The sequence below is a fragment of the Bos mutus genome, chromosome 4 (genome assembly GCF_027580195.1).
Source record: "Bos mutus isolate GX-2022 chromosome 4, NWIPB_WYAK_1.1, whole genome shotgun sequence".
NCBI classification, from domain to species: domain Eukaryota; kingdom Metazoa; phylum Chordata; class Mammalia; order Artiodactyla; family Bovidae; genus Bos; species Bos mutus.
Genome location: NC_091620.1, coordinates 49,313,016 through 49,331,263, shown reverse-complemented (window position 1 = coordinate 49,331,263; position 18,248 = coordinate 49,313,016). Strand labels below are relative to the sequence as shown.

At 41.0% G+C, this 18,248-nt stretch overlaps 1 protein-coding gene across 1 annotated transcript in view; it reads right to left on the bottom strand.

Annotated features, from left to right (window-relative positions):
* Positions 1-514: 514 nt before the first annotated feature.
* The window catches only part of NFE2L3 (NFE2 like bZIP transcription factor 3), a 32,159-nt gene continuing 14,425 nt past the window's right edge, over positions 515-18,248 (bottom strand). The window contains exons 2-3 of the mRNA XM_070368850.1: positions 10,397-10,564; positions 515-646 (exon numbers count right to left, since the gene is read on the bottom strand). Coding sequence (XP_070224951.1) covers positions 515-646; positions 10,397-10,564 — 300 coding nt within the window. The remainder of the gene's footprint in view (positions 647-10,396; positions 10,565-18,248) is intronic.

Genomic DNA, 18,248 nt, shown 5'->3' with positions numbered 1-18,248 from the left:
CAGTACTTACAGTTCTCTTTGTTAACGCCTCTATACAAATAAGGATATGCTGTTGGCTGTGAACAATTTCCCTTAAATGCAGGCAACCAACTACACAATGTGAGCTCAAATGAGACTATGGTATAGTGGGGGAAAGACTGTCTTTGAACATCACATTTGATTTTTAAATAGATTGTCAATATAAAAGCTGGTCTTACATCTAATATTATCTTCCTGTTATTTTTATTACTTATCCTAGCTGTTTATAAGCTAAGCTAAATCCACCCTGTGGACTGTCATGTAAGTACAGTGCTACCAGAAAGACTAAGGTGTGCCTTAATTTGTCAAGTATGTACTGTCTATTGATCCAACATGGATTTTATGAATCCGATTATACCTTTGTGATTATTTGGAAGGGGGGAACAATGTACAGTGGAGCCTGGTTACAACCCACGGGGTTGTAATGCACTAGGAACCATTACGTATTAAAGCTGTATATCCCAGGTAAAAATGTTAATGTTTACTCACAAAGAGGTCAGTGCAGATATTTTCCTGCTAGGATAAAAGCCAAGTTTCTAATTACCTCCAGTAGATTTTCAGGCTGCGATGAAAGCAATTGAAATAAGTCTTCCAGAGAGAAAAATGCATCTGTTCCATTTTGATATCTCTGTAGAAAAAGTCATTTAAAAGGTTAAAGTGGTTGCCTGGGACTTTTAGACTTAATCTAGAAAGGATAACCAAGTCATATCTAAGCTGAATTTTTTATCTTTATTTTAGAATTTTTATATTCCCTTTTTTAGTACTCAGTATTTTAATATCCTGCTTTCAACATTTAACTCAACTTTTCCTCTATTCCTGCCCTAATAATCTTCCATCAATTTTTTTGGCTTGTTAGTTCCACATTATTTTGTCCCTCCCCAGCCAACCTTCCAGATTGATTGAGAGGATATTGTAATTTTCAGTCAAACATGTATTTAGAGTTACCAAGATTTATCAACCTCTTTATTCGCTATTGCTTCATCTCCTGCCTTCCTAAAGGGTTTAAGTTTCTTGTTGAAATGATTTCATGGTTTTCTAGAGTGGCTTAATGAACTCTTTAGTCTTTGTAATTTGGAACTATTTTGCCTTCATGCTTAGGTCAGGCTTAATATTTTCCCTCAGCACAGTCTTGTGGCATTTAGTTATAAAATGACAGACCTATAGTAAACTAGTCTTCCCCCACCCCCTTCAGTTCAATTGTTGAGTCGTGTCCAACTCTTTGTGACCCCATGGACTGCAGCACACCAGGCCTCCCAGCCCATCGCCAACTCCTGGAGTTTACTCAAAATCATGTCCATTGAGCCGGGGAGGCCATCCAGCCATCTCATCCTCTTGTCATCCTCTTCTGCCTTCAATCTTTCCCAGCATCAGGGTCTTTTCCAGTGAGTCAGTTTTTCGCATCAGGTAGCTAAAGTATTGGAGCTTCAGCTTAAACATCAGTCCCTCCAATGAATATTCGTGATTGATTTCCTTTAGGATGGACTGATTGGATCTCCTTGCAGTCCAAGGGACTCTCAAGTGTTCTCCAACACCACAGTTCAAAAGCATCAATTCTTTGGCGCTCAGCCTTCCTCATAGTCCAACTCAGATCCATACATGACATGGAGAAATCATAGCTTTGACTAGACGGACACCTTGTTGGCAAAGTAATGTCTCTGCTTTTTAATATGTTGTCTAGGTTGGTCATAACTTTTTTCCAAGCAGCAGGCATCTTTTAATTTCATGGCTGCAGTCACCATCTGCAGTGATTTTGGAGCCCAAGAAAATAAAGTCTGACACTGTTTCCACTGTTTCCCCATCTATTTGCCATGAAGTGATGGGACCAGATGCCATGATCTTCGTTTTCTGAATGTAGAGCTTTAAGCCAACTTTTTCACTCTCCACTTTCATCAAGAGGCTTTTGAGTTCCTCTTCCCTTTCTGCCATAAGGGTGGTGTCATCTGTGTATCTGAGGTTATTGATATTTCTCCCGGCAATCTTGATTCCAGCTTGTGTTTCTTCCAGCCCAGCGTTTCTCATGATGTACTCTGCATATAAATTAAATAAACAGGGTGACAATATACAGCCTTGGTGTACTCCTTTCCCTATTTGGAACCAGTCTGCTGTTCCATGTCCCAGTCTAACTTGCTTCCTGGTTCAGGCTGGGGAACGCGGGTATACCTGTGGTGGATTCATTTCAATATTTGGCAAAATGAATACAATATTGTAAAGTTTAAAAATAAAATTAAAAAATAATAACTTGCTTCCTGACCTGCATACAGATTTCTCAAGAGGCAGGTCAGGTGGTCTGGTATTCCCATTGCTTTCAGAATCTTCCACAGTTTCTTGTGATCCACACAGTTAAAGGCTTTGATGCAATCAATAAAGCAGTAGTAGATGTTTTTCTGAAATTCTCTTGCTTTTTTGATGATCTAAGGAATGTAGGCAATTTGATCTCTGGTTCCTCTGCTTTTTCTAAAACCAGCTTGAACATCTGGAAGTTCATGGTTCACATATTGCTGAAGCCTGGCTTGGAGAATTTTGAGCATGACTTTGCTAGTGTGTGAGATGAGTGCAACTGTGCGGTAGTTTGAGCATTCTTTGGCATTGCCTTTCTTTGGGATTGGCGTGAAAACTGACCTTTTCCAGTCCTGTGGCCACTCATGAGTTTTCCAAATTTGCTGGCATATTGAGGGCAGCACTTTCACAGCATCATCTTTTAGGGTTTGAAATAGCTCAGCTGGAATTACATCACCTCCACTAACTTTGTTCATAGTGATGCTTCCTAAGGTCTGCTTGACTTTATACTCCAGGATGTCTGGCCTTAGATGAGTGATAACACCATCATGGTTATCTAGGTCATGACAGTCTTTTTTGTATGGTTCTTCTGTGTATTATTGCCATCTTAATATCTTCTGCTTCTGTTAGGTCCATACCATTTCTGTCCTTTATCGAGCCCATCTTTGCATGAAATGTTCCCTTGGTATCTGATTTTCTTGAAGAGATATCTAGTCTTTCCCATTCTATTGTTTCCCTCTATTTCTTTGCATTGATCAGAAGGCTTTTTAATCTCTCCTTGCTATTCTTTGCAACTCTGCATTCAAATGGGTATATCCTTCCTTTTATCCTTTGCCTTTCTCGTCTCTTTTCTCAGCTATTTGTAAGGCCTCCTCAGACAACCATTTTGCCTTTTTGCTTTTCTTGGGGATAGTCTTGATCACTGCCTCCTACACAATGTCATGAACCTCCATCCATAGTTCTTCAGGTACTCTTATCAGATCTAATCCCTTGAATCTATTTGTCACTTCCACTGTATAATTGGATTTGGTTTAGGTCATACCTGAATGGTCTAATGGTTTTCCTTACTTTCTTCAATTTAAGTCTGAAGTTGGCAATAAGGAGCCTTGATCTGAGCCGCAGTCAGCTCCCGGTCTTGTTTTTGCTTACTGTATAGAGCTTCTCCATCTTTGCAAAGAATATAATCAGTTTGATTTCGGTGTTGGCCATCTGGTGATGTCCACGTGTAGAGTCTTCTCTTGTGTTGTTGGAAGAGGGTGTTTGCTATGACCAGTGCATTCTCTTGGCAAAACTCTATTAGTGTTTGCCCTGCTTCATTCCGTATTCCAAGGCCAAATTTGCCTGCTACTCCAGGTGTTTCCTGACTTCCTACTTTTGCATTCCAGTCCCCGGTAATGAAAAGGACATCTTTTTTTGGTGTTAGTTCTAGAAGGTCTTGTAGGTCTTCACAGAACCATTCAACTTCAGCTTCTTCAGCGTTACTGGTTGGGGCATAGACTTGGATCACTGTTATATTGAATGGTTTGCGTTGGAAATGAACAGAGATCATTCTGTCATTTTGGAGCTTGCATCCATGTACTGCATTTCATACTCTTGTTGACTATGATGGCTACCTCATTTCTTCGAAGGTATTCTTGCCCACAGTAGTAGATATAATGGTCATCTGAGTTAAATTCACCCATTTCCCCCCTTGGGTAGTTTTATTTCCTTAGTTTTTGTTGCCCTGTCATTTCACTGTGATAGATCTGGGACTTAATTTTTTTATTTAGTCTGCTTGGGATTCTGTGTATCCCTTTAATCTGAGTCATAAGATCATTTTAATTTTGGAAATATTTTGGCATAAACTTTGAATACTGCTGCTTCATACTTCCCAGTCTGTCCTAGGACTTAAAAATGGGCCAAAGAACTAAATAGACATTTCTCCAAAGAAGACATACAGATGGCTAACCAACACATGAAAAGATGCTCAACATCACTCATTATCAGAGAAATGCAATTCAAAACCACTATGAGGTACCATTTCACACCAGTCAGAATGGCTGCGATCCAAAAGTCTACAAATAATAAATGCTGGAGAGGGTGTGGAGAAAAGGGAACCCTCTTACACTGTTGGTGGGAATGCAAACTAGTACAGCCGCTATGGAGAACAGTGTGGAGATTCCTTAAAAAACTGGAAATAGAACTGCCTTATGATCCAGCAACCCCACTGCTGGGCATACACACTGAGGAAACCAGAAGGGAAAGAGACACATGTACCCCAATGTTCATCGCAGCACTGTTTATGATAGCCAGGACATGGAAGCAACCTAGATGTCCATCAGCAGATGAATGGATAAGAAAGCTGTGGTACATATACACAATGGAGTATTACTCAGCCATTAAAAAGAATACATTTGAATCAGTTCTAATGAGGTGGATGAAACTGGAGCCTATTATACAGAGTGAAATAAGCCAGAAGGAAAAACACCAATACAGTATACTAACGCATATATATGGAATTTAGAAAGATGGTAACAATAACCCTGTGTACGAGACAGCAAAAGAGACACTGATGTATAGAACAGTCTTATGGACTCTGTGGGAGAGGGAGAGGGTGGGAAGATTTGGGAGAATGGCATTGAAACATGAAAAATATGTATGAAACGAGATGCCAGTCCAGGTTCAATGCACGATACTGGATGCTTGGGGCTAGTGCACTGGGACGACCCAGAGGGATGGTATGGGGAGGGAGGAAGGTGGAGGGTTCAGGATGGGGAACACATGTATACCTGTGGTGGATTCATTTTGATATTTGGCAAAACTAATACAATTATGTAAAGTTTAAAAATAAAATTTTTAAAAAAAGTAATTTTCTTATTCTATCATTGTCTTTTCTTTTTAATGCAAAAGTTCATATTTGAGAGCTGTTTTCTATAGGAATGCCACATACAAAGTGTTTACCAACTCAGTTTTATGTTTTTCTCTTCAAGGACCAGTTTTTCTATCACTTTCTACACCTTTTCTTGACTCAGGATTCCTGACTGTGATGGTAGTCTGAATCCACAACACTTGGTGGTCTGATTTCTAAAAGTTGGATGGACCGCTTCCTTGCTCTGCCTCCTAGCGCATGGCCAGAAGTGTCCTAGCTGTCATTTCCTAAACTAGAAGAGCCTTTAAACATTGAGCTTTAAAGCGGGGAACTCAGGTACCCACAGGCATGGACTTGTGATCTACTCAACCCCAGCCTCCGTCATGGCATCTGATATCTTCAGCTTTTGTGCCTGATTTGAAGATAGTATCCATTATGCCTCATCCAGGAATTCTGTATCTGGTGTGTCTTTACATGTTAGTAAATTCACATTCATGACTTGTGCTGTGTATAACTCCCACCCATAACTTTTTACTCAAGGGTTTTCTTTTTTGAAGATTCAGATCAGCTGGACTGATTTTGTGGTGGTGGTGTTCAGTCACTCAGTCGTGTCCGACCCGTTGCAACCGCCTCCCAGCCCGTCGCCAACTCCCAGAGTTTACTCAAACTCATATCCATTGAATCAATGATGTCATCCAACCAATTCATCCTCTGTTGTCTCCTCCCCCCGCCTTCACTCTTTCCCAGCATCAGGGTCTTTTTCCAATGAGTCAGTTCTTCGCATCAGGTGGCCAAAGTATTGGAGCTTCAGCATCAGTCCTTCCAATGAATATTCAGGATTGATTTCCTTTAGGATGGACTGGTTGGATCTCCTTGCAGTCCAAGGGACTCTCAAGACTCTTCTCCAACACCACAGTTCAAAAGCATCAACTTTTCAGCACTCAGCCTTCTTTATGGTCCAACTCGCACATCCATACATGACTACTGCAAAAAACCATAGCTTTGACTAGACCTTTGCTAGCAAAGTAATGTCTCTGCTTTAATACGTTGTCTAGGTTTGTTGTAGCTTTTCTTCCAAGGAGCAAGTGTCTTTTAATTTCATGATTTTGTGTATGTGGTACAAATGGGTTTGCCATGTTTTCAAGGTTTCTGTGTGTCTTTCTTTGGATGTTGTAAGACATATTTAAGATAAGCTGGTGGATAGTGTTTCTTGTTCTTTAATTGGAAATTATGCATCCTTAGTGGGCAGCAAACTTCTTCACCAATTGGTGAAGATTTTAAATGATATTTTAAATGATACTAAGAAAGATATTAAGAAATTTCAGAAACTTGATTCATTCGTCCTGGCCAACCATTGACCAAAATTTGCCTGATGGTCACAAGTGTGAGAACGGGTAACATCAGCACAAATCTATATTCATTCCCCCAAAAAACCCCTTAATTATGGGTAAATAACATTGTTTGCAGAAAAGAAAGCCTTAATATTTAGAACATGGAAATATGGGTATGAAGATCATTCTGTTTAAAGTGAATTATGGACTGACCCTTCAGGCTATTCAAAGATATATCTGTCTCATTAGATCTTTTTTACCTGTTTGTTCCTCTTCAGTGCCCATCGATGGAGGCTTGAGAAGCTAACCCCTTAAAACCAGCATTCTGGTTGATTCCGCAGGAGATGGGAAGATGGAAGGAAGAAGTGACGGGGTCCCTTAAACACCCATTATCTCACTATTACCACATTACCACCTCTTATGTCCACTCTCACTGAGCTGTATTTTTCCCCAGGTTCCTTTCTGCTCTGAGGGCGGTTTTGGGTTCAGGTAGTTGCTAGTCTATGGGGGTCTCCCTATTTCTTGGTATTGCCCTTAAGCCTGCCCTTAACTTCCATTACAAAGAAAATCCCCTCACTTCTCTTCAGAATCCCATGAGCCTGTACCTTTTACTTGAGGGCCTAAACTGTGGACTACATGACTGCGGTCCTACATCTTCACATAAAAGTCCTCCTTCCTAATCAGTTCTGTTTTTGGCCAAGAATTCACTGCATTTTGAACAGAGATCACTAGGAATGTAAAAAAAAAATATGGACACATTTTCTACCTTTACATATACACAATGGAGTATTACTCAGCCATTAAAAAGAATACACTTGAATAAGTTCTAATGAGGTGGATGAAACTGGAGCCTATTATACAGAGTGAAGTAAGCCAGAAAGAAAAACACCAATACAGTATACTAATGCATATATTTGGAATTTAGAAAGATGGTAACAATAAGCCTGTATATGAGACAGCAAAAGAGACACTGATGTATAGAACAGTCTTTTGGACTCTGTGGGAGAGGGAGAGGGTGGGATGATTTGGGAGAATGGCACTGAAACATGTATAATATCGTATATGAAACGAGTCGCCAGTCCAGGTTTGATGCACGATACTGGATGCTTGGGGCTGGTGCACTGGGATGACCCAGAGGGATGGTATGGGGAGGGAGGAGGGAGGGGGGTTCAGGATGGGGAACACGTGTATACCCGTGGCGGATGCATGTTGATGTATGACAAAACCAATACAATATTGTAAAGTTAAAAAATATGTATTGTTGCATTTTTTTTTTTTTTTACTTTTTAAATTCAACTTGTCTTTAGTGAGAAAAATGTGTCTTCAGACCAATTAACCTGTATATATTTGTGTGTTTTTCATTAATAGCAGTCTAGGCTTGCACTGCAGCTAGAAGGAAGTCACTGTTAATGAGTAAATTATGTCAGTCATCCTAAATATTCTCAAATGCCAGTGATTCCCTGTGGTCAGAGTAACTCCTTTCTGCTTCATCATTAGAAGTTCCTACAAGAAGTGTAATTTAAACACTGACACAAAATAGAAACATGGACCTACAAAAAAGGAGCTGAGTCTGATAATTAAGAACCAAGGCACAAATGCCACACTCTTAAGTGATTGTGTTTCTAGACAGTTTTGTCCAAACTGATGTCTGTCTGCAGTGAAATATTTCAAATTCTCCAAGGAAGCTCTCTACTTTATCTATCACTTCATTGTTATTTAATGAGTGCCTATTACCTAGCAGTGAGTGAGTTACTATAGGCAGTTCAAAAAAGGAGAAAATAAGGTCCTACTTTTCTGGGAAGCCTTGTGAAGGGGTATAATTGCAAAGACATACCCAGGAAAAAAATGAATCAACAGCATAAATCTATACACAAGGAAGTGGCAGTAAGACCAGTTTAAGGACATCTTTCACCTCAGAAAAGATGGTCTGTGAGGCACTCAGTAAAGTGGCCTGAAATGTCTCCTCCAAAACAGACATGGTTATTTCAGTACTCACTGGCACCGATGTGGCAATTCTCTGGCATTTGTGTGTGTGTGCGTGTGTGTTCACATAAGGAGCTGGTAAAGCCACATAGCAAGGTACATGAATTACAAAGGAACACAAGGCCTGGGGAAAATACCAGTGGGTAAAAGCAGAGGCAGCTGGGCATACCTCTGCAGGTTACAGTGAAATGCCAGGCTGCAGTGGGGTCTCATTTAACTAGCTCATAAAAGGGTTGAATAGCCTGAGGTAAAGTGAAAATGGAAAGGGGTTCCTTGGGGTGAACTCCACATCTTCTAAAGACTAGCAAAAAAGGATTCAAAGAGACCACTTAGAAACATGGTGTGTTTAGGGAACAGAACAGATGAGCATCCAGAGCTTGCCTGAAAAATAATCCAAGAGGCATATTTCTAGATGCAAGCATGGGTTGCAGCTAGAGAAATGATTGACAAAGGAGGTGAGGTGCAGGTTTCCAGGACCAGCAGGTGCTTGAGAGGCCACTTGGAGGTGGAGGTGCATGTGTCCTTGAGAAGGACAGTGAGAGACTCCTAGCTGGAGGGGACTCGGAGGGGTCTCCAAAGAACCTGCAAAATGAAAGTGCCTAACCAACAGAAGTGGTTTTAAATACATTCTGCAGTCCAGGGAAACCAGTTTCAGACTGGCAACAGTAAAGGAACACCTTTTCTGAGCTCTTACCACCCATCACACCCTCAGCTTCAGAGAAGATGGCTGAACAAACAAGGGAGGAAGAACTGGGAAAAGCCAAGAAGCTGGCCACACACCCTTTTCCTCCCCGCCAGGCTTTGAGGTTGCAGCAGGGAGAGGAGTGGGAAAACTACAGACTTGCTGAGAATTTACACTGGTTCTGTCTACCAACTGTTGCACTGGGATGAGCAGAGAGGTTTTGGGTCTGATTATTTAGCATAGGGCCTGTCCTAGATTTCACCCAGCATGCAGGGAAGAACTAGTTCCCTAAAACAGGTTAGAACAGGCTGGAGGGGCGGGGGAGTGGTGAGTGAGCAGAGGGAGCAGAACTGCTTTCAGGCTTCATTCTGTCAATCATGTTATGTTCAGGGTGATGTTAGAAAGTCAAGGCTACAGTGATGATGGGCTGCCTGAGAAGGGCCAAGGCATAGTACTCTACCCTCCATGGGTATTCAAGGCACAGCCCCAAATTCCACCTGGGGCAGTGCAGGGCTGGGAGCCCTGTCAGGCAAGACCTGCAAGGGTGCCACCTGCCAGGGGAAGTACTAAGTGATTAAATGTCTGTGGAATGCTCACCTGTCTGGACCACTGCTGAGTAGAACCCAGATTAGGTCCCATGTTAAAGAAGGAAGGAGTTCAGCCTGGCTCCTGGAGTTCACCTTTCTCCACTCTCTCCACTACTCATGAGTGTGGTTATTAGTTGCAAGGAGTCAATGAGGCTATCTGACTCCACCTAGGCCAAAGATGCAAAGTGGGCTCATGGATGCCCAGTGAGCATGGTGCACCAGGAGACTGAGCGAGGGTGTGAGCCCAAGTTCCAACCGGATTGAGAGTGATATCCCTGTAGGGTCCTCTCCTTTCCCAGACCTAGCCAACCTGTCTACTACTTCTGAAAGTGGCTGGTTTTGATTGAGGATTCCTGGGTTCAGGATGCCAGCCATCTCTGGCATGGCTGGCATCCTGAACCCAGGAATCCTCAATCAAAACCACAACAAAACCTGCTAGCAGGTTTCTGGACGGGTGTGTGGGTTTAACCAGATATAATGGTCTATGGCTAATTCCTTTGTAAATAAAATAACCACATCCACAATTTTAAAAAATATGTATTTTCATATATCAAATTTACTTCTAGTAAGGCACACATATATAAAATCCATTCTCAACACAAATTGTCAAAAGACATAAAATCTACCTTAAAGCCAAAATAGTATGGTTGGAATATTCTGACATGCTTACCTCACTTCTAGATTCAGTGGTTTTTTCTGCCTCCCAGGCAGGCTTATCTGCTACTTTATTTTCATCTTCATTCTTCTGCTGTAGTGATTTTTCCTTCTGGGTTGATGATCTTTGCTCATTTTCTTCATGCTGGGGACTGTGACTCACACCTCTTAATACCTCATTCTCCTATAAAAAGGACCGACCCCAAAATGTGCTAAGTACAAATCCACATTTCATCAAATAAGTAAAATCTTTAAAACTGTTTTGTACTTACTGCTCAGTGATCAGGAAAACCCACAAGTCGAAAGCTAAGACTGACATTTCATTATTTTGGTATCAAAGAAACATTTTAATTCTGAAACAAAGGTCACTTTTGTGTCCTGTCCTTTTCAAAAACTCACTGTGAGACAGGCTGTTCTGATCTGGATAATGTAAATTATTTGCATTTATAAACCCCCTGACTTCAGGGAGGGTAAAGAGAGTTGACTTCATTTTATACATTTCTGTACTGTTTGAATGTTTTACCATAAACATGTATTTTTTTACAATCAGAAAAAATGTAAATAAATTTTTATTTTGAAAAAAATTTAATGTAAAAGCTTAAACTAACATCTCCATTGATATTTTCAACTATGCTTATTTATACAGATGAGTCCTTCACCTTTAACTTAGGAGACAGATAATTAAAAGGAGACAGACAATTAAAAGGCTAGAGAATTCTTCTGAACATTCAAACAGTTGCCATTTAGCATATAATATATATTCTGATACTTCCAATTATATTAAAAATTCTCTGTATACCGTTTCCCCACTAAGCTCAATCGTGTCCAACTCTGAGTTGTGTTCCACTCCATGAACTGTCACCTGAGGGAATGTCGCCTACCAGGCTCCGGCAAGAATACTGGAGTGGGTTGCCATTTCCTTCTCCAGGGCATCTTCCAGACCCAGGGATCGAACCTGGGTCTCCCGCATTGCAAGCAGACACTTTACCATCTGAGCCACAGGGAAGCCCAACATAACATCAAGGCCTCTTAAATTCTTTCCAAGGATCTGTTTTTAATTTCTCTCTTCCAGCAACAAAACATACTGGACTAACTCAAGGACAGCATTACTGCCCCCTACTCTAAACCACAGGAATGTTAATCTTTAAAAAGAAAATAAAAGTCAAAGAAATGTAAATACACAGATGCTAAAACAAGGAGAGAAATCAAAGCAAGAGCAAAAGGAAAAGGAGGCTAATGTGCTGATGGCCCACTTGGTTTTACTTGCTTCTCTGTTCTCTGTACCAAATTCTTGACACTGTAGATGTTGGTCTTCTTACCTCAATGATCTCTTGTTCACATCCTCCATCACAAGTAGCTCATGTGCTTGAAGACATTGCTTCTGCTACCCTATCCTCTTTTCTGTGTCAACAGTACTTCCTTGTCTATTGGATAATTCCCATCAGCCTTCCAATACACAGTAACTAACACCTATATCCGTTGAATCATTGAAAAAGAGAGTTCCAGAAAAAAAATCTACTTCTGCTTTATTGACTGTGCCAAAGCCTTTCACTGCGTGGATCACAACAAACTTTGGAAAATTCTGAAAGAGATGGGAATACCAGACCACCTGACCTGCCTCTTGAGAAATCTGTATGCAGGTCAGGAAGCAACAGTTAGAATGGGACATGGAACAGCAGACTGGTTCCAAATAGGGAAAGGAGTACATCAAGGCTATATATTGTTACCCTGTTTATTTAACTTATATGCAGAGTACATCATGAGAAATGCTGGGCTGGAAAAAGCACAAGCTGGAATCAAGATTGCCGGGAGAAATATCAATAACCTCAGATACACAGATGACACCACCCTTATGGCAGAAAGTGAAAAAGAACTAAAGAGCCTCTTGATGAAAGAGGAGAGTGAAAAAGCTGGTTTAACACTCAACATTCAGAAAACTAAGATCATGGCATCTGGTCCCATCACTTCATGGCAAATAGATAGGGAAACAGTGGTAACAGTGGCTGGCTTTACTTTTTGGGGCTCCAAAATCACGGCATATGGTGACTATAGCCATGAAATTAAGGCTCTTGCTCCTTGGAAGAAAAGTTATGACCAACTTAGACAGCATATTAAACAGCAGAGACATTACTTTGCCAACAAAGGTCCATCTAGTCAAAGCTATGGTTTTTCTAGTAGTCATGTATGGATGTGAGAGTTGGACTATGAGGAAGGCTGAGCGCCAAAGAATTGATGCTTTTGAACTGTGGTGTTGGACAACACTTGAGAGTCCCTTGGACTCCAAGGAGATCCAACCAGTCCATCCTAAAGGAAATCAGTCCTGAATATTCATTGGAGGGACTGATGCTGAAGCTGAAACTCCAATACTTTGGTCACCTGATGTGAAGAACTGACTCATTTGAAAAGACCCTGATGCTGGGAAAGACTGAAGGCAGGAGGAGAAGGGGACAACAGAGGATAAGATGGTTGGATGGCATCACTGACTCAATGGACATGAGTTTGAGTAAACGCTGGGAGTTGGCGATGGGCTGGGAGGCCTGGCGTGCTGCAGTCCATGGGCTTGCAAAGAGTTGGACACGACTGAGCGACTGAATTGAACATGTTATTTTATTTGTTTATTGTCTAATCTGTCCCACTAGAATGCAAGTTTCCTGAGGGCAGGGACTCTGCTTGATTCCTGCTGTATACCCTCTGCCTACACCACAGCCTGGCACACAGCAGACCCTTAATAATAGTTGCTGAACAGATGAACTCCTAGATACAACATCCTAAGAGTTTGTATGCAATTTCTGATGAGTGAGATTCCATATTCTTGCTCTTTTCTGCAACTGAAACTCTGATTCCCATCTAAATTCAGGGAAGAAGGGAAAAGATAAGACTCGTCATCACTCTTTTAACCTCAATCTTTTGCCAAGAGAAGGTTTCTTTTGTTAAGCCTTCAGTTCAGTTCAGTTGCTCAGTCATGTCCGACTCTGTGACCCCATGAATCGCAGCATGCCAGGCCTCCCTGTCCATCACCAACTCCCGGAGTTTACCCAAACCCACGTCCATTGAGTCGGTGATGCCATCCAGCCATCTCATCCTCTGTCATCCTCTTCTCCTCCTGCTCCCAATCCCTCCCAGCATCAGAGTCTTTTCTAATGAGTCAACTCTTCACATGAGGTGGCCAAAGTACTGGAGTTTCAGCTTTAGCATCAGTCCTTCCAAAGAACACCCAGGACTGATCTCCTTTAGAATGGACTGGTTGGATCTCCTTGCAGTCCAAGGGACTCTCAAGAGTCTTCTCCAACACCACAGTTCAAAAGCATCAATTCTTCGGTGCTCAGCTTTCTTCACAGTCCAACTCTCACATCCATACATGACTACTGGAAAAACCATAGCGTTGGCTAGACGGACCTTTGTTGGCAAAGTAATGTCTCTGCTTTTTAATATACTCTCTAGGTTGGTCATAACTTTAAGAGAATCTAATTCAAAATTCTAAATTCCTGAGGCAGTTAACTTTGTTTACAAATAAATTTGCTGCTGGTGGGCATAGAAGCTTCTAACCTCTAAATCACAAGATCTATTTTAGAACCATGAAGCAAGGTCTCCTTAGTCTGTAATATCAGAATTAATACAACACATGTAGAGAGACACATAAACTTGCAAACATGAGAATGTTATCTATAACAATACATAAATAAACAATAACAGAGGAAACCAGTGGCTAACACCTAACTAGATCAAGCCCATAAGGAAACTTTCAAAGTGTTTAAGAGTTTGGTAACAAAAGTCTGTAAGATGGCCTGCCTTAAAACTCGGGAGAAGAATGGAAGATAGAGAAATTCTGTATGACCACAAATCACATGGCAAGAAGCAGAAAATAGGTTAAAAATCCTATTATATCATATAATAATGGATCATAACTCAATAAATGTGTTAAATAAAAGGACCAACGAGTTCATTTCAGTATAAACAAGTAAATGAGGAAAAAGGGAAATATCTCCCTTACAGTAGAATGGAACTAATAAATATAGAAGAATGATGGAGTTAGAAAATCATGAATGAATACTGAAACTAGGGAATAAAAACTTGATGAAAAATAAAAATATTTAAGTAGCCTCAAAGTATCACCCCAGATTACTTTTTAATTACAAAGAGAAAACTAATAGCCCTTCAGGAGAAACCTGGCAAACACCATCTAAACCAAGTGGTCAAGAGTTACCCAGCAGCCCGGATGGGGTCACGGGGGTTGGGGGAAGAATGTGTACGTGTATGGCTGAGTGCCTTTGCTGTTCATCTGAAACTATCACAACATTGTTAACTGGCTGCACCCCAACACAAAATAAGTTCAAAAGAAAAATAAACTAGCAATCAAATCTATCATCACAATATGGCAATAAAGCAAGATGCCTCCTCACACAATATGAAGGATACAATACCATTTCTGTGGTGTTCATAATCTCAGTGTAATGAGGAAACATCAGACAAATCAAAATTGGGAGCCACTTTACAAAATAAAGATATTCTTCCAAAATCTAAAGGTCAGGAACTGAAAGAACTTTTCCATATTAAAGGTGATTTAAGAGATTTGACAAGTAAATGCAACATGTGCTCCTGGGTTAGATGCAGACCCAGGAGAAAAAGTAGTTACATAGGATATTACTGGGGCAATAGATAAAATTTGAGTATGGACAATAGATTATAGTCTTAGATTCAGGTTAAATTTTCCTGATTCTGTTTAACTGGTTATAGATCATACTAGGAAGTACTATACGTAATGGCTGCAATTCATTCTTAGGTGTTTCAGAATGAAAGAACTGTATGTGTATATAGATATAATTATAAACAGGTAACTCAAATGGGGCCAAATGTAAACAACAGGCAAATCTGAGTAAAGGATATATACTATTCTCACAACTTTTTTTAAAGTTTGAAATTATATCTAACTAAAGTTATCCCCTAAAATTCCTATATGGCAAACTCATTTTGTCCAAGGCAACTACAGAAGGTAGTCTCAAAAAACTATTCTTCGATTATAATTCCTGTTAATTTCTATTTTTTCCCCCAAAGTGTATACAGTCATGTCCATTGCTTTACTAATTATTTTTCACCTCTTCCTTCTCACGATTTAAATTTATTTCATTTTCTTGTCTAATTGCTTTGCTCATGCTTTCAGAATACTGCTCAATAATAATAATGACATCTGATGTAAAAGAAAACACTGTGTCGTCCCTCCATTCTCAATGGTCTGCTACTTCACTTCTGGCAACAGATGTGTGGGCTGTTCATACACCTAGCAGTTCTGGGACACCACCTGCATGTTCTATAACTTAATTCAGTTTTGACACTATCTACCTAGAGGCAGCATCAGATCCCACAGGGTAAAGGCTCAGTCTCAAAACTGCTCTCTCTCCCTCCAGAGGTCAGTTCCAAATCCAGGTGGTTACCTTGCTTCCCGCCAAGTGCCTATAAATTAAAGGTCCCCATAACCCTCCTCCTCCTCTGGTGTGATTAGTTTGATAGAGTGGCTCAAAGATCTCAGGAAAACATTTTACTCACTAGATTACTATTTTATTACAAAAGGACACAACTCAGAAACAAACAGATGCCTAAAAGCAAGGACTGTGGAAAGGTCACAAGCTGCCATGCTCTGCACCACTCTCCCAGCACCTCCATGTGATCACCAACCTGGAAGATCTCCAAAGTCCTCCTTCTGGCTTTTTATGGAGGTATCACTACACAAGCATGGTTGAGCGATCATTGGCTGTTAGTGACTAAACTCAATCTACAGCACCCTCCCTTCCCCAGAGGTGTGGGTGGGTGGGTGGAAGGGTTTAAAGTTCTAATCCTCTCATCATGTGGTTGGTTCCCCTGGCAACCAGCTCCCATCTTTAGGGGGCTCTCCCAAAGCTACCTCATCAACAGAATGAAGGGACTTCCCTGGTGGTCCAGTGGCTAATACTCCACAATCCCAATGCAAGGGGCTCAGGTTCAATCTGTGGTCAGGGAACTAGACCCCACATGCTGCAATTAAGACATGACACAGCCAAATAAATATTAAAAAACAAAAAACAACCCCGTAAGTCAGGTGTGGTTAGAAGGGGCATGTTATAAATAAGAAAAACTTCCTTTCACCTTCAGGGCTTTGGAACTATTTCAGGAACTGAGGACTGAGAGACCAAATATTATAACAAAAGATGCTCCCATCGCTCTCATGCTTAGGAAATTCCAAGGTCTTTGGGAGCTCTGCCACATAGGGGTGGGGGTGGGGGCAGATGAGGACTACACACGTATTACATCACATTATCACACCTGCCATTCTTATTTTTTACTCATAATGTTCCATCAATAAGGATATCATGCAGCTTTCCTTATTCATTCACTCATTCAATCAATACATATTAAATCCCAAATAGTATACTGGATGCTGGGGATACAATAGTGAAAAAAAGTCTAGACTGCCTCTTCACAGCTTAGATTTGAAGGGAGAGGAAGCCCAAAATACAAGTGAACTAAGAAAATTACTGCAAGTTATGGCAAGTGAAAGAGAAGAAGGGGGGACCCACCTTTAGAAAGACTGGTTAGGGAAGACCTCTCAAGGGAGTGATATTTTAGCAAAGATCTAAAAACAGAAAGAGCTGTGTACAGAGGAGAGCAACCAATACATTCCTGTCACCACAATGGATTTGATTAGTTTCTTAATGATGGATATTTGTCTCCAATCATTTCTTAAAAAAGAATTAAAATGTCCTTATGCATACTTCTTTGCACACATGTGTTAAGTAAAATAAATTCCTAGAATGTATGCTCAGTTCAGTTCAGTCACTCAGTCGTGTCTGACTCTTTGCGACCCCATGAATCGCAGCACGCCAGGCCTCCCTGTCTATCACCAACTCCCGGAGTTCACCCAGACTCACGTCCATCGAGTCACTGATGCCATCCAGCCATCTCATCCTCTGTCGTCCCCTTTTCCTCCTGCCCCCAATCCCTCCCAGCATCAGAGTCTTTTCCAATGAGTCAACTCTTCGCATGAGGTGGCCAAAGTACTGGAGTTTCAGCTTTAGCATCAGTCCTTCCAAAGAACACCCAGGACTGATCTCCTTTAGAATGGACTGGTTGGATCTCCTTGCAGTCCAAGGGACTCTCAAGAGTCTTCTCCAACACCACAGTTCAAAAGCATCAATTCTTCGGCACTCAGCTTTCTTCACAGTCCAACTCTCACATCCATACATGACTACTGGAAAAACTATAGCCCTGACTAGACAGACCTTTGTTGGCAAAGTAATGTCTCTGCTTTTGAATATGGTATCTAGGTTGGTCATAACTTTCCTTCAAAGGAGTAAGTGTCTTTTAATTTCTTGGCTGCAATCACCATCTGCAGTGATTTTGGAGCCCCAAAAAATAAAGTCTGACGCTGTTTCCACTGTTTCCCCACCTATTTCCCTAGGTCAACACATACATGCATTTCCTACCAGTAAACGTGCCAATGTGATAGATGAAAACTGGCATCTCGCTGTAGTTTTAATTTCTACTTCTCTTATTATGAGTGAAGTTGAACATCTTTCACAAGTTTAAAAGCATTTGTATTTCCTTTTCTGTGAACTCTGTGTGGTCTCTGTCCATTTTTCTCTGGGGTCTTTTCTACTGGGTTTTCTACTGGGGTCTACTACAGTAGTAGCATTTTTACTCACCTTCTCCCATTCAGTCTCCGATCAATGTATGTATGAAACAAGTGGCGACTATGAAGACAGTAAGGGAAGAGACCTAGCCAGGAGTAGGGGAGAGACTAGAGACATGACAGAAAGCCTGAGTTCTCCTAAGGATGGAAGCATGCGCAGCAAAAGGGCCAAGACAGGAAAAGTTACAGTTAGAGTAGGAATCTGAGC